At 43.2% G+C, this 26,980-nt stretch overlaps 1 protein-coding gene across 4 annotated transcripts in view; it reads right to left on the reverse strand.

Moving 5' to 3' along the window:
* The window catches only part of LOC122551842 (ATP-binding cassette sub-family B member 6-like), a 262,691-nt gene that overhangs the window by 185,535 nt on the left and 50,176 nt on the right, over window positions 1–26,980 (reverse strand). For all 4 annotated transcript variants that reach the window (XM_043694361.1, XM_043694362.1, XM_043694364.1 and 1 more), the window contains exon 4: window positions 14,058–14,247. In XM_043694361.1, coding sequence (XP_043550296.1) covers window positions 14,058–14,247 — 190 coding nt within the window. The remainder of the gene's footprint in view (window positions 1–14,057; window positions 14,248–26,980) is intronic.

A 26,980-nucleotide genomic window follows, 5' to 3' on the forward strand; every position in this document is an offset into this window, starting at 1 on the left:
GGAGCAGGAGAATCGACATTTCGGGCATGAGCCCTTCTTCAGGAATGAGGATTCCTGAAGAAGGGCTCATGCCCGAAACGTCGATTCTCCAACATCTTCAGTGGGCCTCAGGCGAAGCAGTGTATATGATTCCTGCTTTCTTTTTATATGTTTGGGTTGGTAATGTCATTTCCTGCTCTTTTTCTGAGTGTGGTAGATGGGGTCCAACTCGATGTGTTTGTTGATAGAGTTCCAGTTGGAGTTCCGGAACTCTATCAACAAACACATCGAGTTGGACCCCACCTACCACACTCAGAAAAAGAGCAGGAAATGAAATTACCAACCCAAAGAAACCCAAACATCTCAATAGAAAGCAGGAATCATGTACACTGCTTCGCCTGAGACCAAAGAAGATGTTACCCAGTAGGGTGACGAAACATCTGGAAATAAACCTCCCAGCTCAGCGAGCAAACCTACATCCAGAATCTCAACCTGAGCTACAAAATATTCTCAAAACTCACTTGGGTAAGGACTATTGTCGAGAGTGTAGTACTGGAAAAGCACAGCAGGTCAGGCAGCATCCGAGAAGCAGAGAATCGACATTTTGGACATAAGTCCTTCATCACTTCCTGATGAAGGACTTATGTCCAAAACGTTAACTCTCCTGCTCCTCGGATGCAGCCTGACCTGCTGTGCTTTTCCAGTACTACACTCTCGACTCTGATCTCCAGCATCGGCAGTCTTTACTTTCTCTTAAGGACAATTGTGTATGGAGATTAGTAATTAGGTGTATTCACTATTAGGTGAATAGCAATAAATGTTCTAGTGTTCACAGTATGACATGTGCTCCACAGAATGGTCTTCACAGGCATTAAAAATGCTTTCTTTCATGCTTACCGTTGCAGGTCACAAAAAGCACATTACACTCTGAAAGTCCAAGGAAATTTCAACTGTAGGTCAGCCCTGCTTATTCAACTTGAGTTTTTTTCAAAATACTTCATTCATTTATGGGAGTTGGGCATTATAGGCTTGGCCAGTATACATTTCCCATCCCAGTTGCCCTTGAGATGCCATGGTGAGCTGCCTCTTTGAACCAAGTTGTTCATTTTCTGTAGGTAGACATACTATTCCCTGTCAGAGTGTAAGAGCTGCCGCCATCCAGGCAAGTGGGGAGTATTTCATTCCACTCCTGACTAGTACCCTTGTGGATGGTGTACACGTTTTGGGGAGGCAGAAGATGATTAACTGACTGCAGGATTCCCGGCCTTTGACCTGCTCTTGTAGTGACTGTATTTAAATGGCTAGTTTAGTTCAATTTCTGATCACTGGTAACTCCCAAAACATTGATATTAGGAAATTCAGCAACAGTAATACTGTTGAAATGCAAAGGGGCAATGGTTAGATTCTCTCTTGTTAGACATGGAAATTGCCTGGCACTTGTGAAACACGTGTTACTTGCGATTTGTCAGCCCAAATCTAGATATGGGAGGTCTTGTTGTATTTGGACATGGTCTTTGCCAGTACCTCAGAATTCACATTTGATGGTAAACATTAGTCAATTAGCAAACATCCTTACCTCTGACTTAACATTGGAGGGAAAGTCTTTGATGAGGCAACTGAAGATGATTGGGATAAGGACTTAGGCCCATGAAACAGGGTACTTGTGATGCAGCGGTAGTGTCTCTACCTCTTAGTCAGGAGGCTTGGTTTCATGTCCCACCTGCTCCAGAGGTGTGTAATAATATTTCTGAACAGGTTGATTAGAAAACATCTATCCCATCAAACACCCACATTTAAAAAAGTAGTCACTTATACTAACTCAATAACCATATGCATTAACTCCAAGTCCAAACCTCCCATTACAGCAGTGCAAGTGTTACTTTAATTCAGGTACATATAGCTATGTTTACACTTCCACCATCACTGATATCTAACCAAAATGTTACTCTTGTTCTTATCTTATGCATTATGTTACTCCCAGAACCAAAGTCAGGAAAATTTGCCAACATAAGGTGAAAGCACTGAAACATGGTTAAAATTGTACAGAAGGACAAGGGCAGCAGATACATGGGAACGCCACCCCATGCAAGTTCCCCTCCAAGCCACTCACCGTCTTGACTTGGAAATATATCACTGTTCCTTCAATGTTGTTGGGTAAGAATCCTGTAATTCCCTCCCTAACAGCATGATGGGTCTATCTACAACACATGGATTACAGCAGGTCAGAGGAAGTGAGCTGCCAGAGGAAGTGGTTGAGGCCGTACAATTGCAACATTTAAAAGGCATTTGGATGAGAATATGATTAGGAAGGGTTTGGAGGGATATGGGTCGGGTGTTGGCAGGTGGGACTCGATTGGGTTAGGATATCTGGTCAGCATGGATGAGTTGGACCAAGGGGTCTGTTTCCACACTGTACATCTCTATGACTCTGAGTAGATTTTCAAAAAGCAATCCCTTGGTCTAGCCTAATGGATCCATTCTGATCTTGATAGTTTCAGTAAATTCTGTAGGTTGTATTACCCCAAATGAACAATGCTTTTGTATACTCCTCATTTACAAATTCTGTTCAAACCTATAAAACATTTAAACTCTCCTTTCTCATAAGCACATCATAAATAGGAAGTGAATCTGTGACAAAAATTCTGGACGAATTGAGAAGTATCATACAGTCTTCCAAAAAAAAAATAGAAGATGATCTCTTGCCGTTTGCCATGAACGGATCTAAGCTCATTTATCATCAGCTCTTTCAGTCCAAATAATCTGACTATGGAGATGCTGGCCAATGCAGCCTTTACCAGCAGGCTCAAACGGAATGTGCAGAGGCTAAAGTACATGGTGATGTATGTAAAAAAAAAATCAAATAGTACTATTAAAAAACATGATATGGGCACTCTCCCCCGTCATCTATTCAATGTTTAACCATGAACAAAACCTAAAAAGCTTTCGAAATGTAAAGTGCTTTGAAATGCTGTGGCATTGCGAGAAATGGTAGTTGTGTCACTATGTATTGTTTTACTTTTATTATTTCAGTATTGCTTGATTTAGGGACATATCAATAAGAATCAATGCAGAAAATTGCACCTAATTTTTTTGGAAATCTCAGCATGTGGTCTTACAGGGATTAACTTTTGGAGTTGAGGGATGTTAGTTTCTTGTTAACAGCTATTCATCCTGAAAAGACCAATCTGACTGGTTAATACTGCCCTCTTCTGACTTGAGGTAGTAGTGACACTAATCAGAATAACCTCCAACAAAATCTGATCATAAACAGTATTAGAGCATCGTCCAGTTAATTGCAATTCAAACAGAACAATGCAACAGGCAATCTGGCCCAGTTCATGCTCAACATTACCCTCCAAACCCCTCTCCCTCATTTTTAATCTCTTTCTCCTTTACATGTATCTATTACTCCATGGTAGAATTTCCACATGCCATGCATGGAGTTAAAAAGGATTTTTCTGAATTTCTTGCTGGGTTTTGACACAAATAAGACCGTCAAACTTACATTACAAACCATTTAATTTTTTTTTAAAAAGATGGACAATATGTGAAATCCCAGACATTTACCAATAGATTAAAGCCAAGAGATTATATGGTTTTGAAAAAAAACAAGAAGAACTATACAAGATTCATTACGCGAGTTCATAATGTTATGAGAGAATTTGTGCTATTAAATGGAGGAAATATTGAGAGACAGGAGGGAGAAGAAGTTTCCAGACAGACAGGATTTGGGAGAAACCCTGCGATAATTAGAAGTCAGAGAGCTGATGACTCCTCAAGCAGAAAACTGTGTGGGTATCTGAGAGGGAAACATTCTTCAAGGCTGATAAGACTGGAGTTTAGAGAATCCATGCCAGGTAATAATTAAGCTGAGTTTGCAGTTTCTTTTAATGGTTCCTGGGAGAGACATTAATTGATGAAAATAGCGATGAGTGAATATGTAACATTTCCTGGAAGGGAAACACATTAAAGCTTGTTTCTCAGTTGACAATAGACACAGATGATTCTTTACTGAGGTTTGAATTAGGGCATTGCTGAGATAAAGGGAATGAATCTTTTTGATTTTGCAATGAAATCATTTAGATAGCTCTTGTACACTGCAATGCAGTTTGAGTTTTTTTCTTGTGTGTAATAAACTTTGGTGAAGATAACTGTGTGAAAAGTGTACAAAGTTGCCTTTCTCCAGCGCCACCTTCGGCACAAAATACCAAGGTACAAAATCTTGGGTATAAAAGTTGAAAATAAAGAAATAAAGTTAGAAGTTTAGCAATACAGTCCTTCTTAAGTGCTTAGCCATGGGCCTGGATCCAGGCTCTTCCACCCTGACATTGAGACCATCACCAGCACAAGTTCTCTGGCTGCACTGCCATCCTTCAGCGCCATCTTGCCTCTACCAATGATGTCGCCACCACGAGACCGCGCTGAGCCGATCTCAGCAATCCAGTCATCGTTGAAGCTGCCAGGTGCTCTCCACAGAAAGTAAATAAGGTTAAAAGTCAAAGAAAAAAAAACAGCAACAGATCAGACAAGTCTGCACTGGGTTTCAATTCAGGTTCGTGCTGGCTCAACACATCGCCACTGATACCGTTCGAGGACGATAGGCAAGTGGAAAGAAAAAGAAAAACGAAATGGATATCTAGTCATGTAACTTTCTTGGAGGTCACTCTGTCATATACAGCCTCAATAACTACTCAGGTGCTAGGAGTACAAACACTTCCTTCCATATTCCATTGGCTTCCCATTACTGCACTCCAGAACCCATTCAAAGGGTACAATTCCAGCTCTTTCGCACAGTTAGCTTCACCAAAGTGATGCTGTTCCAGGTTTCTCAGAGCTCCAATGTTCCTCAGATGCATTAAAAAGTTACTGCTTGTAGTCTTCCTTCACTCCCACTCTTAGCTGCACTGATCAATGAAAGAAGCAGCTCTCCAACCCAGAGACCTAAGCCAATGCAGAGCCATCAGCTTTCTCCTGGCTTCTGAACCTCTCAAACTCAACCGCCTGGACATTGTTAATGGCAACAAATTTTCATAATGGAACCTCTTTATGAAGTAACTTCTCAACCCACTCTACTCTCAAGGACATAGTTTATTCAATATTTCCTGATAATTAGCTTGTATCATTATATAGTGTACAAATATCTAACTTGAGCCTTCTGTACATCAGCTGAAGGTCAGTGATAAGAGTTTCTGCTGACAGGTAGAGCTTAGAACCACTGGAACAAGGAAGAAAGTAAAAGTAATTGTCATAGGATGTAATGCAGTATATTGTGGCAAAAAGATAGTGATTGGCAGAGCATATGTTCTGTGTGTTTGAAGATTAGCATCTTAACAGTCAGTGACTTTAGTTTCAACAAGAAAAAGAAGTCAAGACTGAGATGGGAATAGATGTTTGGAAGAACAATGACAGACAGACAGATACAGTAGCTCTGAAGAAGGGCTAATGCCCGAAACGTCGATTCTCCTGTTCCCTAGATGCTGCCTGACCTGCTGCGCTTTTCCAGCAACACATTTCCATCTCTGATCTCCAGCATCTGCAGACCTCACTTTCTCCTCAACAGAGGTATAAGGCAATAATAGGGTCTTGCAGGATGTGTGCAGTAAACCACCTTATGAAAGCCAGCTATACTTAGATCTGAAACAGGGTGAGAAGGAAATCCTTTCAATCAGCAAGTCCAGAGATAGAAAGTGATTTTCTCTTCAACATTATACACCAAAAGTTTGTTTGTTCTATATCCTCCTACAAGAAGTAGTCTTGGATAGATTTTGATTCTTGATAGTATAAATCAAATGCTGTATATCAGTAACCCACTTTCCATTCCCCCCGGTTTTAATCAGGGCTTGGTTCAATATTTCTTCCGAAAGCTGGCATCTCTGTCAGTAGTGCTCACCCTCAGTACTACAATGAATTGTTAAAAGGGGGTGAGGTGACAGTGACAGCCCTTGACATCAAAACCAAATTTGATAGAGTATGAAGGAACCCAGAATCAAAAAGCGTGGCACTGGAAAAGCACAGGTCAGGCAGCATCCGAGGAGACTTAACTCATGTCTTGACACTGTCCTGTCCCATCCTCCTACTGCCTGCTTGACCATGACCTCACCTTCCATCACCAAACCATCATCTCCTAGACCATTCACAATCTCATCGTCTCTGGGGAGTTTCCATCCACAGCCTCCAACCTCAGTCCCAGAATCTCGCACAGCCCGGTTCTACCTCTTAACCAAAATTCACAAACTTGACTGCCCCAGTCAAGCTATCATCTTCACCTGCTCCTGCCCCAAACTTATCTCATGTCTTGACACTGTCCTGTCCCACTCCTCGGATGCTGCCTGACCTGCTGTGCATTTCCAGCACCACATTTTCCAACTCTGATCTTCAGCATCTGCAGTCCTCTGATCTTCAGCATCTGCACTTTCTCCTTTTATCAAGGAGCCCAGCAAAACTGGAATCAATGAGTATCGGAGGAAAGCTGTCTGGTGGTTGGAGTCATACCTGGCACACAGGAAGATGGTTGTGGTTGTTGGAGGTCAGTTGTCTCAGCTCCAGGACATTTTTTCAACACTGGAGCCCCCCGGGGGTGCGTACTCAGCCCCCTACTGTACTCACTGTATACCCATGACTGCATCGCCAAATACCAGACTAATGCCATTTACAAGTTCGCTGATTACACCACCATAGTCAGTTGAAACTCAAATGTCGACGAAACAGACTACAGACAGGAGGTGGAAGATTTGGAAAAATGGTGCACTGAGAATTTGGAGGATTTGAGCAACAGGTAGAGACTGAAAAGGCTTAGGCTGTTTTCCCTGGAGCGTCAGAGGCTGTGGGGTGACCTTATAGAGGTTTATAAAATCATGAGGGGCATGGATAGGGTAAATAGACAAGTCTTTTCCCTGGGGTGGGAGAGTCCAGAACTACAGGGCATAGGTTTAGGGTGAGACAGGGAAAAATTTAGAAGGAACTAAAGGTTAACTTTTTCACACAGATGGTGGTGTATGTATGGAATGAGCTGCCAGAGGATGTGGTGAAGGCTGGTAAAATTACAACATTTAAAAGACATCTGAACAGGTATACGAATAGGAAGGGTTTGGAGGGATATGGGCCAATTGCTGGCAAATGGGAGTACATTAGGTTAGGATAGCTGGTCGGCATGGACGAGTTGGGCCGAAGGGTCTGTTTCAGTGCTGTACATCTCTATGACTAAGTCCACTTGCCTGTAGCTCCTGTAGCTCCAATATTCAAGAAGCTTGGCTCCAGCCAGGACAAAGCATCTCTCTTGATTGGAACTACATCCATAAGTACCCAGTCGCTTCACCACCGACACTAGCAACAGTAGTGTGTACCATCTAGGAGATGCATTGCAGCAATTCAGCAAATATCCTCAGATAGAACCTTCCAAACACACGAAGGTCAAGGGTGGCAGATAAATGGGAATACCACCACATTCATGTTCCCCTCCAAGGCAATTACCATCTGACTTGGAAATATATCGCCGTCCCTTCACGGTCTCTGGGTCAAGCTCCTGGAATTCTCTGCTTAATAGTGTTGTAGGCCAACCCACAGCAAATGGACTGCAGTGGTTCAAGAAGTCAACTCACCACCACCTTCTCAAGGGCAACTAAGGACAGAAAATAAATGCTGGCTAGCCAGCAATGCTCACATCCCACAAATGAACTTTTTAAAAAATAACTCCACAGAAATCAGTATCCCTTTATTTCCACAGGAACCAAGTCACCCTTTATTTACACATAGAGAGTCCTTAACACTGATCCAGCTCCCTCAGGGCCAATTCCCTCATAGTGAATCGAACCTCGGACGCTTCTGTTCTTGTCTGTCAGCCAGGGCTCCCTGACTGGACCAGATTAACAGCCTCAATCAGGGAACTCGTATTCTATGAGATCTACTAGGCTGACCTTATTACAATCACGACACGGACCATATTAAAAGCTTTGTGGAAATCCAAATATAATACATTTATCCCCTTTATCAATTATAAATTCTCCTAAATCTTTTTTTAAATTGATCTACATTCATCCAAGCTAAATAGTTCATTTTTTACCCACCTGGAGATGTTTTTGCAGTCTATTCTCATGCGCTTTGTTGGATTGAATTCACATTACAGTTTTCCTTTTTGTAGCAGTTTTTGGGCGTCTTTTTGCTGTATTTAAAGAACTTCTTAAGCTTAAATGTATTACTATTTGTGGCTATTTTAAGGTTTTTCTTTTAATCTTATATAATCCCCAATTTCCTTTGTCAGTCACGATTGGCTGACCTTTGAGTTTCGGCATCTCCTAATTATCGATGGTGAACAGACATTGGGAAAACAGACTGCGAGTTACTTGTTGCAGAATTCCTACCCTCTGACCTGCTTTTGTAGCCAAGATATTTATATGACATTCTAATTTGACTTCTGGGAGAAAGCAAGGGACTGCAGATGCTGGAGATGGGAGTCACGAGTGTGTTGCTGAAAAAGCACAGCAGGTCAGGCAGCATCCGAGGAGCAGGAGAATTAACGTTTCGGGCATAAGCTCTTCATCAGGAAATGATCATTCCTGATGAAGGGCTTATACCAGCAACATCGATTCTCCTGCTCCTTGGATGCTGCCTGACCGCTGTGCTTTTCCAGTAACACACTCTCTAATTTAACTTCTAGTCAATGGTAAACGGAGTGAAGGAGTCAGTGATGACAATGTCGATGAGTCTCAAGGAGCAACGGGTGGATTGTCTTTTGTTTGAGAAAATTGCCTGTCACTAATATGTCACCAAAGATGATTCAGAACTGATCCCTGTGGAACACCACTGGTTACTGGCCTCCAGTCAGAAAAGCACCCTTCCACCAGTACTTTGTCTCCTGCTGTTAAGCCAATTATGTATCCAAATGGCAAGCTCACCCTGAATCCCATGTGACCTAACTTTACAAAATAGTCTACTAGGCGGAACCTTGTCAAAGGCTTTACTAAAATCCAAATAAATAACGTCTACTGCTCTGCCATTATCAATCTTTTTGGTAACTTCCTCAAAAAACTCAATCAAGTTTGTGAGGCATGGTTTTCCTTGCACAAAACCATGCTGGTCAATGGTAAACCGAGTGAAGGAGTCAGTGAAGACAATGCCAATGAGTCTCAAGGGGCAATGGGTGGATTGTCTTTTGTTTGAAAAAATTATTGCCTGTCACTCATATGGTACAAATATATTACTTATCACTAGCTAGCCCAAGGCTGAAGGGTGTCCAGGTCCTTGCTACACATGGATACAGGCTGCTCCAGTGTGGAGAGTCACGAATGGTGGTGAGCAGTATTCAATACACAGTGAATGTTTGACGTTATGACAGCAGCATAAGGTTGTTAGGAAGGGTTCTTGTGGTACAGTGGTAATATCCCTACCGATAAACCAGGAAGCCCTGGTTCATGGAATCATAGATCATACAGCATAGAAACAGACCCTTTGGTCCAACTAGTCCATGCTGAACATAATCTAAAACTAAACTAATCCCAGTTGCCTGATTCTAGTCCATATTCCTTCAAACATTTTCTACTCATATCTATCCAAATGTCTTTTAAACATTGTCATTGTTCTCGCATCCAAGATTTACAAGGGGCCAGGGTTGGAGGATTTGAGCTACAGGGAGAGGCTGAACAGTCTGGGGCTGTTTTCCCTGGAGCGTCGGAGGCTGAGGGGTGATCTTATAGAGGTTTACAAAATTATGAGGGGCATGGATAGGATAAATAGACAAAGTCTTTTCCCTGGGGTCGGGGAGTCCAGAACTAGAGGGCATAGGTTTAGGCTGAGAGGGGAAAGATATAAAAGAGACCTATGGGGCAACTTTTTCACACAGAGGGTGGTACAGGTATGGAATGAGCTGCCAGAGGAAGTGGTGGAGGCTGGTACAATCGCAACATTTAAGAGGCATTTGGATGGGTATATGAATAGGAAGGGTTTGGAGGGATATGGGCCGGGTGCTGGCAGGTGGGACTAGATTGGGTTGGGATATCTGGCACGGAAGGGTTGGACCAAAGGGTCTGTTTCCATGCTGTACATCTCTATGACTCTAAGTTCATTCCATAATGGAACCACTCTGTGTAAAATATTTGCCTCATATCTTTATAAAATTTCACTCCTCTCACCTTAAAAATGTGCCCAGAGTCTTGAAATTCCCCATGTTGGGGAAAAGACAACTATCATTAACTCTATCTGTACCTCTCATTATTTAATAAACTTCTATCAGGTGACCTCTCCATTTCCTTTGCGAAGAAAGTACCAGCCTTACTTTAAAACTCAAACCTTCCACACCTGGCAGCATTCTGATAAATCTCTTCTGAACCCTCCCCAGCTTGATAATATCTTTCCTTTAACTGGGCGACCAGAACTGGGAGACCAGGAAGGCCTCACTAATGTCCTGTACAACCTCAACATAATGTCCTGACTCCTATACACAAAGGACTGAGCAATGAAAGCAAGTATGAAAAATGCCTCCTTTATCACCCTGTCCACATGTGACACAAACTTCAAAGAATTATGTACCTGCACTCTTCGGTCCCCCTGTTCTACAACTCTACCCAAGGCCCTACCATTAAATGCAGAAGCCCTACCCTTGTTGGTTGTACCAAAATGTAATACTTCACATTTATCTAGATTGAACTCCATCTGCCATTTTTCAGCTCATCAACCCATTTGATCAAGATTCCTTTGTTATCTTAGAAAACCTTCTTCACTGTCCACTGTGCCACCAATTTTGGTGTTGTCCGCAAACTTACTAATTATGCTTTCTATATTCTCATCCAAATCTCTTATACAAAATGATAAACAAAAGATGATCCAGAACTGATCCCTGTGGAACACCACTGGTTACTGGCCTCCAGTCAGAAAAGCACCCTTCCACCATTACTCTGTCTCCTGCTGTTAAGCCAATTATGTATCCAATTGGCAAGCTCACCCTGAACTCCATGTGACCTAACTTTACAAATTAGTCTACTAGGCGGAAACTTGTCAAAGGCTTTACTAAAATCCAAATAAATAACGTCTACTGTTCTGCCATCAATCTTTTGGTAACTTCCTCAAAAAACTCAATCAAGTTTGTGAGGCATGATTTTCCTTGCACAAAACCATGCTGACTAGCCCTAATCAATTTTTCGTCTCTCTAAATGTCCACAAATCTGATCTGTTTTTATAATCACCTCCAACAACTTACCCACAACCAAAGTCAGACTCATAAGTCTATATTTCCTCTCGTACTTCCTACAACTTTCTGGGATACACTAGATCAGGTTCCGGAGATTTATCCGCCTTTATATTCTCTAAAGTCTCCCGAACTTCCTCTTCTATAATGTGAATTGTTTTTAATACATCAAAGTTTATTTCAATCCCACCTGCTCCAACAGTGAATCATAATATATCTGAACAGGTTGATTAAAAATACCGACCCAGAGTAACCAGTGCAGTGTTGTTTTGAAGCTGAGATGACTGACTTCCAATAGCCACAAGAATCTTCCTTTGTGCTAGATAAGATTCCAACTAGAAGAGAGTTTTCCTTGATTCCCATTCACTCCGGTTTGGTGAGGGCTCCTTGTTATCATACTCAGCCAAATGCTGCCAAGGGCAGTAACCCTTACCTCACCTTTGGGTTTTCCATGTCTTTACTTAGGCTGTAATGAGGTCAGGAGCTGAGCCCAAATGGAGCGTCAGTGAGCAGGTTAGTTCTGAGGAAGTTTCACTTGACTGCACTGTTGATGACATCTTCTGTCACTTTACTCATGATAGCCATGATGTGGAGGTGCCAGTGTTGGACTGGGTGGACAAAGTCAGAAGTCACAACACCAGGAAATAGTCCAACATGCTTATTTGAAATCACAAGCTTTCAGAGTGCAGCTCCTTTGTCAAGTGAAATGAAGAAGGTGCCGTACTCCAAAAAGATTGTGATTTCAAATAAACGTGTTGGATTATAACCTGGTGCCATCTGACTACTGACTTTACGGATGATAGAGAATAGATTGACAGGGTGATAATTGGTTGGATTGGGTTTGTCTTGCTTTCTGCCACTGAACATGTTTGGGCAAATTTCTACATTGTCAGGTAGATGCCAATGTTCAGCTGTATTGGAACAGTTTGGCTAGGGCACAGCTAATTCTGGAAAAGATTACTTCCGTACTATTGCCCGAATATTGTCAAGATTAGAGTGGTGCTGGAAAAGCACGGCAGGTCAGGCAGAATCCGAGGAGATAATTTTTTATCTTTCCACCCTGGAAGCTCCCTGCCTCATTCCTGATGTAGGGCTTTTGCCTGAAATGTCGATTTTCCTGCTCCTCGAATGCTGCCTGACCTGCTGTGCTTTTCCAGCACCATTCTAATCTAGACTCTGGTTTCCAGCATCTGCAGTCCTCATTTTCGCCTGGAATATTGTCAAGGCCCATAGCTTTTGCAGTATCTAGTATCTTCAGTGTTTCTTGAAATCGTTTGGAGTGAATTGATTTGACAAAAGACTAGCATAATTGATGATAAGGAACTCCAGAAGTGATCGAGAAGGACATCCACTTGGAGTCATAAAGATGTACAGCACAGAAACAGACCCTTCAGTCCAACTCGTCCATGCTGACCCAGATATCCAATCTAGTCCCACCAGCCAGGACCCGCCCCATATCCCTCCAAACCCTTCCTATTCATATACCCATCCGGATGTCTTTAAAATGTTGTAAATGTACCAGCCTCCACCACTTCCTCTGGCAGCTCATTCCATATGCTTACGACCCTCTGCGTGAAAATGTTGCCCCTTAGGTCCGTTTTAAATCTTTCCCCTCTCATCCTAAACTTATGCCTTCTAATTCTCAACTCCCCCCACCCAGGGAAAAGATATTGTTTATTTACCCTATTCATGCTCCTCATGATTTTATAAACCTCTGTAATGTCACCCCTCAGCCTCTGATGCTCCAGGGAAAACAGCCCCAGCCTCTTGCTCAAACCCTCCAACCCTGGCAACATCCTCGTACATCTTTTCTGAACCTGTTCAGGTTTCACAACATCCTTCTTATAGGAGGGAGACCAGAACTGCACACAAATATTCCAAAAATGGCCTAACCAATATCCTGTACAGCTCTCTTCACTATCCTATCTACCTGAGACTCCACTTTCAAGGAAATGTGAACCTGCACTCCAAGGTCTCTTTGTTCAGCAACACTCCCTAGGACATTACCATTAAGTGTATAAATCCTGCCCTGATTTGCTAGTCCCACCAGCCAGGACCCGCCCCATATCCCTCCAAACCCTTCCTATTCATATACCCATCCGGATGTCTTTAAAATGTTGTAAATGTACCAGCCTCCACCACTTCCTCTGGCAGCTCATTCCATATGCTTACGACCCTCTGCGTGAAAAGGTTGCCCCTTAGGTCCGTTTTAAATCTTTCCCCTCTCACCCTAAACTTATGCCTTCTAATTCTGAACTCCCCCCACCCAGGGAAAAGATATTGTTTATTTACCCTATTCATACTCCTCATGATTTTATAAACTTCTGTAATGTCACCCCTCAGCCTCTGATGCTCAAGGGAAAACAGCCCCAGCCTCTTGCTCAAACCCTCCAACCCTGGCAACATCCTCGTACATCTTTTCTGAACCTGTTCAGGTTTCACAACATCCTTCTTATAGGAGGGAGACCAGAACTGCACACAAATATTCCAAAAATGGCCTAACCAATATCCTGTACAGCTCTCTTCACTATCCTATCTACCTGAGACTCCACTTTCAAGGAAATGTGAACCTGCACTCCAAGGTCTCTTTGTTCAGCAACACTCCCTAGGACCTTACCATTAAGTGTATAAATCCTGCCCTGATTTGCATTTCCAAAATGCAGCACCTCGCATTAATCTAAATGAAACTCCATCTGCCGCTCCTCGGCCCATCTGATCAAGATCCTGCTGTACTCGGAAGTAACCTTCTTCGCTGTCCACTACACCGCAAATTTTGGTGTCTCGCTGAAGATACCTTGTCACATGGAGAATATTTCCGACTTTACAGCATCTTTCCCATATTCAGTGTAAGCACAAAAGTTATTTTTTTCAGGGGTGCTCAAAAAAAAGTTTAAGAACTTACCAATGTTTCTGTAGTAGATAGGCACAAACACATTAATGACTCGTTCTGTTGCAAGGAGACCCAAGCAGAACAGGACCAGGACCTGCAGTAACAGATTCCCTTTTGGCCACATGTAGGGCACAAGCAACTGCACCTTTTTACGGAAGTCTTTCCATGTTGATTGACTAGTGCCATTCCGATTCAAGAGAGGCTAGAAAGAAGAACAAAATACTTCAGAGGCCAAGTATCAAAACATTTTGAAATGAAGACTCCAATTTTTCGTTCAAACACCAATTTTATAAATCAGTTAAAAATCACGCAACACCAAGTTATAAATATAAATTTATAGCTATAAGTTTGCTATAAATTCTGTGTCTTACAATCGTGTACTCCACAACCACCTGATGAAGGAGCGTCGCTCCGAAAGCTAGTGCTTCCAATTAAACCCGTTGGACTGTAACCTGGTGTTGTGATTTTTAACTTTGTACACCTCAGTTCAACACCAGCACCTCCAAATCATTTATAATCAGTAGTTTTAAACTCCTTGCCCACAGAATAATGAGTCCAAGAGAGGTGTAATGGTTCACTAGATTGTTTCCTGAATGAGACGCAAGTTCTGTAAAAAGAGATATTATACAGAAAGTGTCTCTTTCCACAAGAGTTCAGAAAAGTCAGAAGTAATGGCACTGGAATAAAACTATCTGTGGGCTTGCATGGTATGTGCTGAGACACTGTGTACTCTGGTTGGAGTTGAAGAGTTGGGAGTCATCATTTTATAGAAAAGGGTAGAGCATTTAAGACTGAGACTATAGGAGGGATTTGTTCAGGAAGAGACTTGTAAATGTTTGGAATTTTCCACCCAGAGAATATGTGTATATTCAAAACGGAGACTAAATAATAAACTCCACCCCAACTAAAAGCAGGTAATACAGTTTCTGACAGAAGGAGACCTTAACTGTATGTGGTATTGTAATGTGGTCTCAATAAAGCCTTACATAACTACGGCAGGATGTCCTTGCTCTTAATATCAATACCTTACTCTCATCTCTTAAAAAGATATTCTATTCTTCCCATCAAACTGTATCATCTCATGCTTCTTCACATTATGCAGCACAAGTCAGGAGCCCCAGCACTGATCCTGTGAAACACCGCTTACCACCTCCTGCAGTCTTAATAATTACCCTTCACTTCAACTCTATCAAAATCCATTGGCCTTCCAATCTGGTACCTTTTAAAGAAGCATTTAGCTTTTGCAATTCTCCAGTCCTTTGGCTCTACACATATACTTAACAAGGACTGGAAGATTACAGCTAGTACTTCCACCATTTCTAACCTTATTTCCCTCTGTGTCCTCAAGAACATCTCATTCAGTCCTGGTGACTTAATGAACTTTTAAATACAGACAGCCTATCCAGTAGCAACTCTGTCTCAGGTTTTAGCCCATTTAGGACATAGAACATCAGAACTCGCCCTTCGGCCCACTACGTCTGTGCCAATCAGGATGCCCATTCTAAACTATTGTGCAGCACTGTGGCTCAGTGGTGAGCACTGCTGCCTCAGAGCGCCAGGAACCTGGGTTCGATTCTACCCTTGGGAGACTACCCACGGCCAATTATCTAACCTGCACATCTTTGGAATTTTCATGTTCTCCCACTGTCTGCGGGTTTCCCCTGGGTGCAGCGGTTTCTTCCCACAGTCAAGACATGCAGGTTAGATAATTGGCTATGCTAAATTGCCTGTAGTGTCCAGGGATGTGTAGGTTAGGTAGATTAGCCATGGCAAATGCAGGGTTACAGGCAAAGTGTAGGGTGTTGAGCCTGGGTGGGATGCTCTTCAGAGGATTGGTATGGACTTGTTAGGCTAAATGGCCTGTTTCCATACTGTAGGGATTCTATGATATGAAATAAACTAATCCCATCTACCTGCACATGGTCCATATCCCTCTACTCCCTGCTTGTTCATGTGTGCGTCTCTAAATGCCTCTTAAACGTTATCAAATCTGCTTCAACCACCTCCCCTCAGAGCACATTTCAGGCAGCCACCATCCTGTGTAAAAACCTTGCCTCACCTTTACACTTTCCCCCTCTCACCTTAAACCTAGTATTTCACATTTCCACCCTGGGGAAAAGACTTGACTATCCATGTTTTTGTCAATTTATATACTTCGATCAGGTCATCCCTTAGCCTTGATATTCTAGTCAAAACCTCTCCTTATGGCGGATACAGTCCAATCCAGGCAAGATCCTGGTAAACCTCCTTTGCACCCTCTCCAAAGCCTCCACATCCTTCCTGTAATGTGGCAACCAGAATCATACACAATACCTCAAATGAAATTTTATACAGTTTTAAGCTGTTCCCCGATTTGACCACAACATTTTGTCCTAGGAAACTATCCTAAATACATGGAGACTTCTTCCTCAGCCAGCCAATCTGACTATCCCAACCTACAAGGAAACAAAGTCACCCATGATTAATGTACTTCCATCGTTATATTTCCTCATCATCTCCAAGATTTAGTTTCTGCCCCAAAGTATACTCCGGATATGTGTCTGGTATAAGTCTGATCCTTTTCTGCTTTGCATAGCACTCATCCAACAATACTCTATCAGCCAAGTCATTAACATAGTCAAACATGATTTTGCGCTGCCGTGCAAAATCCTGGAGCATATCCACACACTTTGCTGCTTCAGTAAGGAAAGCAAATAATTCTGGAGAAGGACATTCAGTGGTCTCGGATTAAAAACATACTGCATCTCTCTCATTGCTCATTGTGTAGGTTTCATAGTTGTCGCTGGTTGAATTTCTGCGCCAGCTCTCACTACGTGAACAATACGAGCCGTCACATTGGTTGGCTGACTCAGTATCTTGCTGAGTCATTGTCTGCTTGAGGCCAGAGTGGCGGAAGGAATTCACAATTATGGCTGCTGTCACTTTCTTCCACACTTGGGAGAGTTAGCCTGGTTTTCTGAAAGGGAAATCATATTTAACTACTTTATTAGTATTTTTTAAAGGTGTAACAGGCTCTGTAGAACCTACAGATTTGGATTCCAGAAGGCAATTAATAAAGGCATCATCTAAAAAGGTTATAGTGTAGAACTAAAGCTTAGGTGATGCATTAGAAATAAACAGAACATTATTTTCTGTCAGCCAGAGTACAGTCTTCTTCAGATTGGCAGTAAATGATAAACGGAGTCCCGAAAGGGAGACTGTGCAAAGGCCTCAACATTTTGTAATTTATATTGGTTGGAGTCATACATGACACATAGAAACATGGCTGTCGTTGTTAGAGGTCAGTCTTCTCATCTCCAAGGACATCTCTGCAGGAGAATCTCAGGGTAGTGTCCTCGGCCCACCTTCACTCCACCATAACGTCAGAAGTGGAGATGTTCACTGATGACCGCACAATGTTCAGGACCATTCACAAGTCCTCAGATATTGAAGTAGTCAATGTCCAACTGCAGCAAGACCTGGACGATATCCAGACTTGGACAGAAAAGTGGCAGCTAATATTTGTAACACACAAATATCAAACAATGGCCATCTCCAATAAGGGAGAGAATCTAACCATCACCCCTTCACATTGGTAGGGTTTGGAGGGATATGGGCCGGGTGCTGGCAGGTGGGACTAGATTGGGTTGGGATATCTGGTCGGCATGGACGGGTTGGATCGAAGGGTCTGTGTCCATGCTGTACATCTCTATGACTCTATGATATTCAATGGCATAACAATCACCGAATCCACGACATATATATACACACACTGGCTCCTTAGATACCACTTTCCAAACCTATGACCGCTACAATCTAGAAGGACAAGGGCAGTAGATATATGGGAGCACCTGCAAGTTCCTCCAGACTCTGTAATGGTGCCACTGACTGCCACAAAAATCCATCAGGTTCATCTTTGCCCTTTAGGGAAGGAAATTTGCCATCCTTACCCAGTCTGGCCTACATATAACTCCAGATGCATAGAAATGTGGTTGACGGTCAACTGTCCTCTAGGTAATTAGGGATGGGCAATAAATTTTGGCCTGGTCAGTGATGTCCACATCCTGTGAAAGAATAAAATCTACTCTGGACCCATTGCAGTACGTTTGATGCTTAGTAGCCCTTTGAAATGACCATATGCTACTCAAATCAGGGATAGGCAACATATGTGAGCTTTGCCAATGACAATCACTTCCTTGGAAGAATAAAAACAAAATTTTAAAGATGTGACGGGCACAAGTGGAATTACAAATTCAGGGAGAAAGTGAGGTCTGCAGATGCTGGAGATCAAAGTTGAAACTTTATTGCTGGAACAGCACAGCAGGTCAGGCAGCATCCAGGGAACAGGAGATTCGACGTTTCGGGCACAGGCCCTTCTTCAGGAATTCCTGAAGAAGGGCCTGTGCCCGAAACGTCGAATCTCCTGTTCCCTGAATTACAAATTCACCCAAGGGACTCAAAAACTTCAGGAATAGAACAGAGGAACACACATGGTTGACCGAGACTGTGGCCAAGCCTGCCTAGTGTTCTCCAATGCATTCACCATGGGAGATAAATTGGGATTACAGATTTCGATCCTTGCACTTCAAATGAGCTCATAAAAAATAAATGACAGATACTATTACTGGGCAGTGCAAGCGGGCATGAGAGCCGCCCTGCTTTTGCCACGGGATTATGCCTACATCAGGAAACTATAGATTAGATTACTTACAGTGTGGAAACAGGCCCTTCGACCCAACAAGTCCACACCAACCCACCGAAGCGTAACCCACCCATTCCCGTACATTTACCCCTTTACCTAACACTACGGGCAATTTAGCATGGCCAATTCACCTAACCTGCACATCTTTGGACTGTGGGAGGAAACCGGAGCACCCGGAGAAAACCCACGCAGACACGGGGAGAATGTGCAAACTCCACACAGTCAGTCGCCTGAGTCGGGAATTGAACCCGGGTCTCTGGCGCTGTGAGGCAGCAGTGCTAACCACTGTGCCACCGTGCCGCCCAAAGAATTCATTTTGTGTTTTAAACAGCAGTCGCAGCTTTAAACTCACAGAACTCAGCAGCTGCCGATCCGCCCACGTGACCGGGAGATAGGAGACAGAGGTCAGATAAAATCCACACTAGACCAACATTACCCATGACTCATAGACCAAAACTCCGGAATTAATTAATATGGAAACCCATCTCCTAATCACATCAAGAGACTGATATCAGACCAATACACACCAACACCCCAAGGAACAAAGGGGGGTGCTAGCCCCTGCCCTCACAGAGAGAGACAAGCAGATAATACCCGGACCCGTTTTACATAAACCAATTAGCACCCTATTGTGTGTGCCCTGCAACTCTCCTGGGATGGCAGGAAACATTCTATTTGCACCTACTCCAGTGATGATGGGGAACTATCATCCCATTCTTCCTCAAATTCCACACATCCTGACAACTAAAAGTATATAATATGTAGCTGCGCGCGGGAACAGCAGAGCAGCCGAGATTCGGACCTCGGTTGGTCTCCGTCGGCGTTACTGTAGCAATAAATGTTACCGATTGTTGAACCACACTCTGGGCTCGGACTGATATCATTTCATCCACGCTAACAGCAGGTACTCTCAAAGTCTCTATGTACACATTCTCTGCCAGTAATTTGATGGTGGAATAGTGCTTGTGAGACTGGGGCTCTTTTTATCTTCTCTTTTTTCCTCTTCCCCCTCTTATTTTATTTGTCTCTTGTTGAAGACGACGGCATTGGTGGTGAGTGAGCCCAGTGGGTACTCAAGTGGGACCAGCATGGATATGTGGCGGTGGTGGGTTTGGGTTCCCGGCAGCATCTACATTGTCGAGGAGTTCCTAGCGCTGGGTCATAGCTGCTGCAGCTGAGGAGAGTTGGGTCCCCGGTGGTGTCTATGTCCAGCTCAATTCATGGAGGCAGCAGCCAAATTGGAGACCTGGCGGCATCGGTGAGGTGGGCCCAAAGCAGACTCACGGTGGTGGTGGAGTTGAGTTCGGGTCAGTACAATACCAGCGGTGAGGTTCAGTGAGGGCTTAGTGGTGTCGAGGACTTTGGGGAGGCAAGATGACGCCAAAGAGTGGCAACTTTGTTTCTAGTGGCAAGTGGACAGTGAATGGACACATGCCTGGCCACCAGCTCTTGGTCCATGGCAGAGCATATAACAAGGAGAACAGTAACATTTAATACTTTTTCCTTTTTATTTTTCTGGCTTGATATTCTATGTTTTGGTCTATTTTTGTGTTTTAAGTTGGCGCTGGTGAGTGGCAACATCATACAACATATTTCACCTTATTTTGTAACAAAGTACCACATGACAAAAAATAAATCAATCAGTAACCTCATTAATTGCAAAAGGTGTATGCAAAGAGATTTCAATCTTTATTCAGTGTATTAACAAATACATTAAAAACAGGTGTGCATGTTTATAGATCATTGTGACAGCATTATATCCTGAAAGAATGATTTGATGTTTGTTAACCAAATAGTCATGTCAGGTATGCTTACCTGCATTGTGTAGGAGGCATTTTCTACCAAAATAGGATTAAAATATTGCTACCATAGCCACACCTTGTCAGCAATTTTTATGGGAGAGGAATGTACTGGTTAGTCTTTCCTAGCTGTAATCTGATAGCAAGCAAACCTGTTGAACAGAGTACTTGGTCGCCAGTTTCTAAAAGTCCTGCACTTCAAAGTTGTAGTAGCATCATTCCACACAAGACTACAAGATGTAGAAGCAGAAATGAGCTAAGTCTGCTACACCATTCAGTGAGATTGTAGCTGTTCTGATCATCTTCAGCTCTACTTTCCTGCCTTTCCCCAGAATATTCAATTTCCTTTCTGATCAAAAAATCTATCTCAGACTCATATAGACTTAGTGACTTAGCATTAAAGCATTCCACAGATTCACTTTTCTACAAAGAAACCCTTCTCATCAATCTTAAATGTATGATGCCTTATTCCAAAAGAACAGACGCTGGTTCTAGTTTAAAAAAAAAAATCACACAACACCAGGTTATAATCCAACAGGTTTATTTGGAAGCACTAGCTTTTGGAGCGCTGTTCCCTCATCAGGTTCTAGACTCTCCTGCAAGGAGAAAACAACCTTTCCACATCTCCTTGTCAAGTTCCCTAAGAATCCTGTATGTTTCAATAAGGTTACCTCTCATTCTTCTATATCCCACATACAGGCCCAATCTACTCATAAGACAGTACCTGGGAGTAGTCCAGAGAAGTGTCTCTGGTCTGTCTCCAATGCTAGTACAGCTTTTTTTTTTAACATATGGGACCCAAAACTGCTTACAGCATTCCAGCTGTAGCCTGGCCCATTCTGAAAAAGGCCATAGAGTCTGCACTGACCCTCCAAAGAGCAGACGAACATCTGGGGGAAGAGTGCCAAAATTGGGAGAGCTGTCTCAGATTAGTCAAGCAGCAGGCTGACATAGTCATAACTTATAGACAATGTCCCAGACACCACTATTACCATCCTTGAATATGTTCTGTCCCATCAGCAGGACGGATCCAGCAGAGGTGGCAGCACCATGGTATATGGTTGAGAGGGAGTTGCCCTGGGACTCCTCAACATTAATTCTCGACCCCACGAAGCCTCATGGCTTCAGGTGAAACACGGGCAAGGAAATCTCCTGCTGGTTACCATCCTCCCTTGGCTGATGGATCAGTACTTCCCACGTTGAACAACATTTGGAAGGAAATACTGAGAGAGTGGCAATGATACAAAATGTATTCAGGATGGAAGCTTCAATGCCCATCACCAAGAGTGGCTCAGCAGCATGACTGACTGAGCTGGTTATAGTACAATCATATCGAAGTGATTGCACCCTTCCAATTCCTCAGCTCTACTCCATGGTGCCGTTCCCCAGTACTGCTGTCTTTTCTTGCTACATCAGTAATGTAATTCCCCCATCTCTTTTATACCCCTCTCTATCTCACCTGAATGGCCAGGTGGTATTACACTGGAGTATTAATACACAGCCCCAAGTAATGGGGGCTCGAATCCCACCACAGCAGATGATGGAATTTGATTTCAATAAAAATCTGGGATTAAGACTCTAATGATGACCATGAAAAAGCCATCTGGTTCACTAATGTACTTTAGAGAAGGAAACTGCCACCCTTATCTGGACTGGCCTATGAGAGATTCCAGACCCACAATAATGGGATTGACTCTTAAATGCCCTTTTGGTAACAATTGCTGGCCTAGCCAATGATACCCTTATCCTGTGAATAAATACTTAAAAGATAAACGTCCTAATCCCAAAACATTAAGGTGTCAGTCTTGCCCCCCTCTCAACCAAGTCTCTGTAATAGCTACAACATGATAACGGTATACATTAATTCAAGTCCTGAGTTCATTTGCTATAGTTATGAAAAGGGATAGGAGCAGATGGTATGAGAAAGTATTTAATTAGGGGAGGGGGATTTACAATGCTATTCAGCAGGAACTGGGGCACCTAGATTGGGAACAGATTCTCAGGAAAATGCACAACAGAAATATGGAGGTTGTTTAGGGAGTAGTTGCTGCTAGTGCTGGATAGGTTTGTCCCACAGAGGCAAGGAAGCGATGGTAGGGTGAAGGAACCTTGGGTGACAAGGGATGTAGAACATCCAGTCAAGAGGAAGAAGGAAGCTTATTCAAGGTTGAGGAGGCAAGGATCAGACAGGGCTCTAGATATTACAAGGTAGCCAGGAAGGAACTGAAGAATGGACTTAGAGTTGATGGGGGCATGAAAAAGCTTTAGCGAGTAGGATTAAGGAAAACCCAAAGGCATTCTACACTTTTGTAAGGAACAAGAGGATGGCAAAAGAGTGAGAGTAGGTCCAATCAGGGATAGTGGATGGAACTTGTGCCTGGAGTCGGAGGAGGTAGGGGAGGTCCTTAATGAATACTTTGTTTCAGTATTCACTATTGAGACGGACCTTGTCGCTTGTGAGGACAGCGTAAAACAGGCTGATACTCTCAAACAGGTTGATATGAAGGAGGAGGATGTGCTAAAATTCAGAAAAACTTGAGGATAGATAAGTCCCCTGGGCTAGATGGGATACAACTAAGATGCTATATCCAAGATTATTACAGGAAGCGAGGGAAGAGATTGTTACGCCTTTGGTGATGATCTTTGCATCCTCACTGACCAGTGAAGTACTGCCAGGTGATCGGAGGGCGGCAAATGTTACTCCCTTGTTCAAGGAAGGAAATAGGGAATTACAGATCAGTCAGACTTACATCCGTGGTGTGCAAAGTAATGGACAGAATTCTGAGACAGGATGACCTGGAAAACTATAGTTTGATTAGAGATAGTCAGCATGACTTTGAGACAGGCAGGTCATGCCTCACAAACATTGTTGAATTCTTTGTGGATGTGACAAAACACATTGATAAAGGTAGAGCAGTGGATGTGGTGTACATGGATTTTAGCAAGGCATTTGATAAGGTTCCCCAAGGTAGGTTCATTCAGAAAGTAAGGAGGCATGGGATAGAAGGAAATTTGGCTGTCTGGATACTGAATTGGCTGGCCCATACAAGACACAGGAGAAAGTGAGGGCTGCAGATGCTGGAGATCAGAGCTGAAAATGTGTTGCTGGAAAAGCGTAGCAGGTCAGGCAGCATCCAAGGAACAGGAGAATCGTCGATTCTCCTGTTCCTTGGATGCTGCCTGACCTGCTGCGCTTTTCCAGCAACACATTTTCAGCCCATACAAGACATAGGGTGGTAGTTGAAAATATTCAGCCTGGAGCTCGGTGACCAGTAGTGTTCCACAGGGATGGTTCTGGGACCTCTGCTCTTTGTGATTTTTTATTAATGACTTGGATGAGAAAGTGGAAGGGTGGGCTAGTAAGTTTGCCGATGACACAAAGGTTGGTGGAGTGATAGATAGTGTGGAGGGCTATTATAGTTTGCAACGGGACACTGACAGGATGCAGAACTGAGCTGAGAAATGGCAGATGGCATTCAACCCTGGAAAAGTGTGAAGTGATTCATTTTGGAAGGTTGAATTTGAATGCAGAATACTAGGATAAAGGTAGGATTGCTGGCAATGTGGATGAACAGAAGGATCTTGGGTCCAATACATAGATCTCTCAAAGCGGATAGGTTTCTTAAGAAGGCGTATGGTTTGTTGGCTTTCATTAGCAGGGGGATTGAGTTTAAGAGCCGTGAGATTATGCTGCAGCTCCACAGAGCTCTGGTTAGACCATACTTTGAATACTGTGTTCAGTACTGGTCACCTTATTATAGGAAGGATGTAGAAACTTTAGAGAGGGTGCAGAGGAGATTTACCAAGATACTGCCTGGACTGGACGGCATGTCTTATGAAGAAAGGCTGAGGGAACTAAGACTTTTCTCATTGGAATGAAGAAGGGTAAGAGGAGACTTGATAGAGGTGTACAAGATGAGGCATAGTTAGAGTGAATTGTCAGAAATGGCTATCACAAGGGGGCATCATTTTAAGGTGATCGGAGGATGATCGGTTCTTTACACAAAGTGGTGGGTGCGATAAATGCACTGCCAGCAGTGGTAGCACAGTCAGATACATTTGGGACATTTAAGAGACTCTTGGATAGGCAGATGGATGATAGTAAAATGAGGGTATGTAGGTTAGCTTGATCTTCGATTAGGATAAAAAGGTCAGCACAACATCAAGAGCTGAAGGACCTGTGCTGTGCTGCACTAAAGAAAATTACAGTACAGGAGGAGGCCCTTCGGCCCTCCAAACCTGTGCCACTGCAGATCCTCTATCAAAACTTGTCACCAATTTTCTAAGGATCTGTATCCCTCTGTTCCCTGCCCATTCATGTATCTGTCTAGATACATTTTAAATGATGCTATCTTGCCCGCCTCTACCACCTCCGCTGGCAACGCATTCCAGGCACCCACCCTCGGTGTAAAGAACTTTCCAAGCATATCTCCCTGAAGCTTTTCCCCTTTCACCTTGAACTCGTGGCCCCTAGTAATTGAATCCCCCCACTCTGGGAAAAGCTTCTTGCTATCTACCCTGTCTATACCTCTCTTGATTTTATGGAACTCAATCAAGTCCCCCCTCAACCTCCATCTTTCTAATGAAAATAATCCTCATCTTTATGGGCGGCACAGTGGTTAGCACTGCTGCCTCACAGCGCCAGAGACCCGGGTTCAGTTCCCGTCTCAGGCGACTCTGTGGAGATTGCACATTTTCCCAGTGTCTGCGTAGATTTCCTCCAGTTTCCTCCCACACTCCAAAAATGTGCAGGTTAGGTGAATTGGCCATGCTAAATTGCCCGTAGTGTTAGGTGAAAGGGTAAATGTAGGGAAATGGGTCTGGGTGGGTTGCAGGTCGGTATTGACTTGTTGGGCCAAAGGACCTGTTTCCACACTAAGTAATCTAATCTAATCTACTCAACCTCCCTTCATAGCTAGCGGCCTCCAAATCAGGCAACATCCTGGTGAACTTTCTCTGCACCCTCTCCAAAGCATCCACATCCTTTTGGTAATGTGGCGACAGAACTGTACGCAGTATTCCAAATGCAACTTCACTTTCTCTGTCATTCTACATTCATCTGCCTTACCAGTCATACTCCACGCATTAAAACAAACGATTTAGTGTCCTGTCATTCATTAAATACTCCTTCATCTTAGCCACATTAGCCATCCTCCAGTCCTCTGGCACCTTCCCCATGGCCAGAGAGGAATTAAACATTTCTGTCAGAGCTCCTGCTATTTCCTGCCTCATCTCCCACAGCAACGTGGGACACAATTCATCTGGGCCAGGGGATCTGTCTGTTTTTAAGCCCGACAGAGCCTCCCATACCTTCCCATTTCCTATGTCAAAAATTGTGCATGCTCCTCACAGTCCCTTTTTCTGAATTCCGTACCCATTTCTCCTATTCCAGAATTAAGATTGAAGAAGTTTTAATTCAACACTCTTCCAATAACTTTGGCTTCACACAGGTTTCCCCCTTGGTCCCTAATAGGCTCTCCTCTTTCCCTGGTGAATCTCTTCCCTGTATTAATAAAGTGTTTATGATTCTCCTTTATCCTGTTCACAAGTCCTTTTTCAAGCCTATTTCTTGCTCTTTTAATTGCTTTCTCAAGTTCCCTGCTGCACTTCCTGTATTCCTCAAGGGCTGCAGCTGAATTGCTCCCTTTGGACTTCTTCACCCAGTCCTGCATTGTCCTCGACAGCCAGGGTTCTATAAACTTATTGTTCCCTTGCTCCTCTGAAGGGTACATGATGGCTCTGTATTCTTCCTAGCTTCTTTTTGAATGCCCCAAACTGCTCCGCTATAGATTTATCCGCAGGGAGCTGTTCGCAGTCTACTGATCCAAATCCTGCTTTATTTTAATAAAAATCTGCCTTCCCCCAACCCAAAGCCACCTTTTGTGAGCTTTTTCCTTGTCCAGAACAAAGTTGGACCATACGGTGTTGTGGTTGCTATCACCTAAAATGTTCCCTCACTGCCATATCGAACACTTGTCTGGCTTCTTTCCCCAGTACTACATCCAGCACACACCATCCTTGTTGGGCCTTCTAGATAGTGATATAAAAGACTGCCCTGGATACATTTCAAGAAATCCATCTCATCTATACCCTTGACACTATTACTATTCCAGTTTATGTGGGAAAGTTGAAATCCCCCAGTATAATTACTCGATTAATCTTCTTCCACACCTCTGAACTATCTACATATTTGCTCCTGTATTTTCTGCTGTAATCGTACACTTATAATATACTCCCAGAAAAATAGCTGCACCCTTAATGTTCCTAATTCTACCCACAAAGCCTCACTTGAGGACCATTCCAAAATATTGTTTCTCCTTATTGCAGTAATTAAGTCCTTAATTAACAGTTGTTATGGTCTAGGCCAGACCACAAAGCATTAAGCAGGCAGCCCAGACCATAACTTTGCAATTTGTTTTGATAAGTGTACAGAGAAAATTACCAGGAGTAAGTTA

This window comes from Chiloscyllium plagiosum, chromosome 7, assembly GCF_004010195.1.
Source record: "Chiloscyllium plagiosum isolate BGI_BamShark_2017 chromosome 7, ASM401019v2, whole genome shotgun sequence".
In the NCBI taxonomy this organism is placed as follows: Eukaryota; Metazoa; Chordata; class Chondrichthyes; order Orectolobiformes; family Hemiscylliidae; genus Chiloscyllium; species Chiloscyllium plagiosum.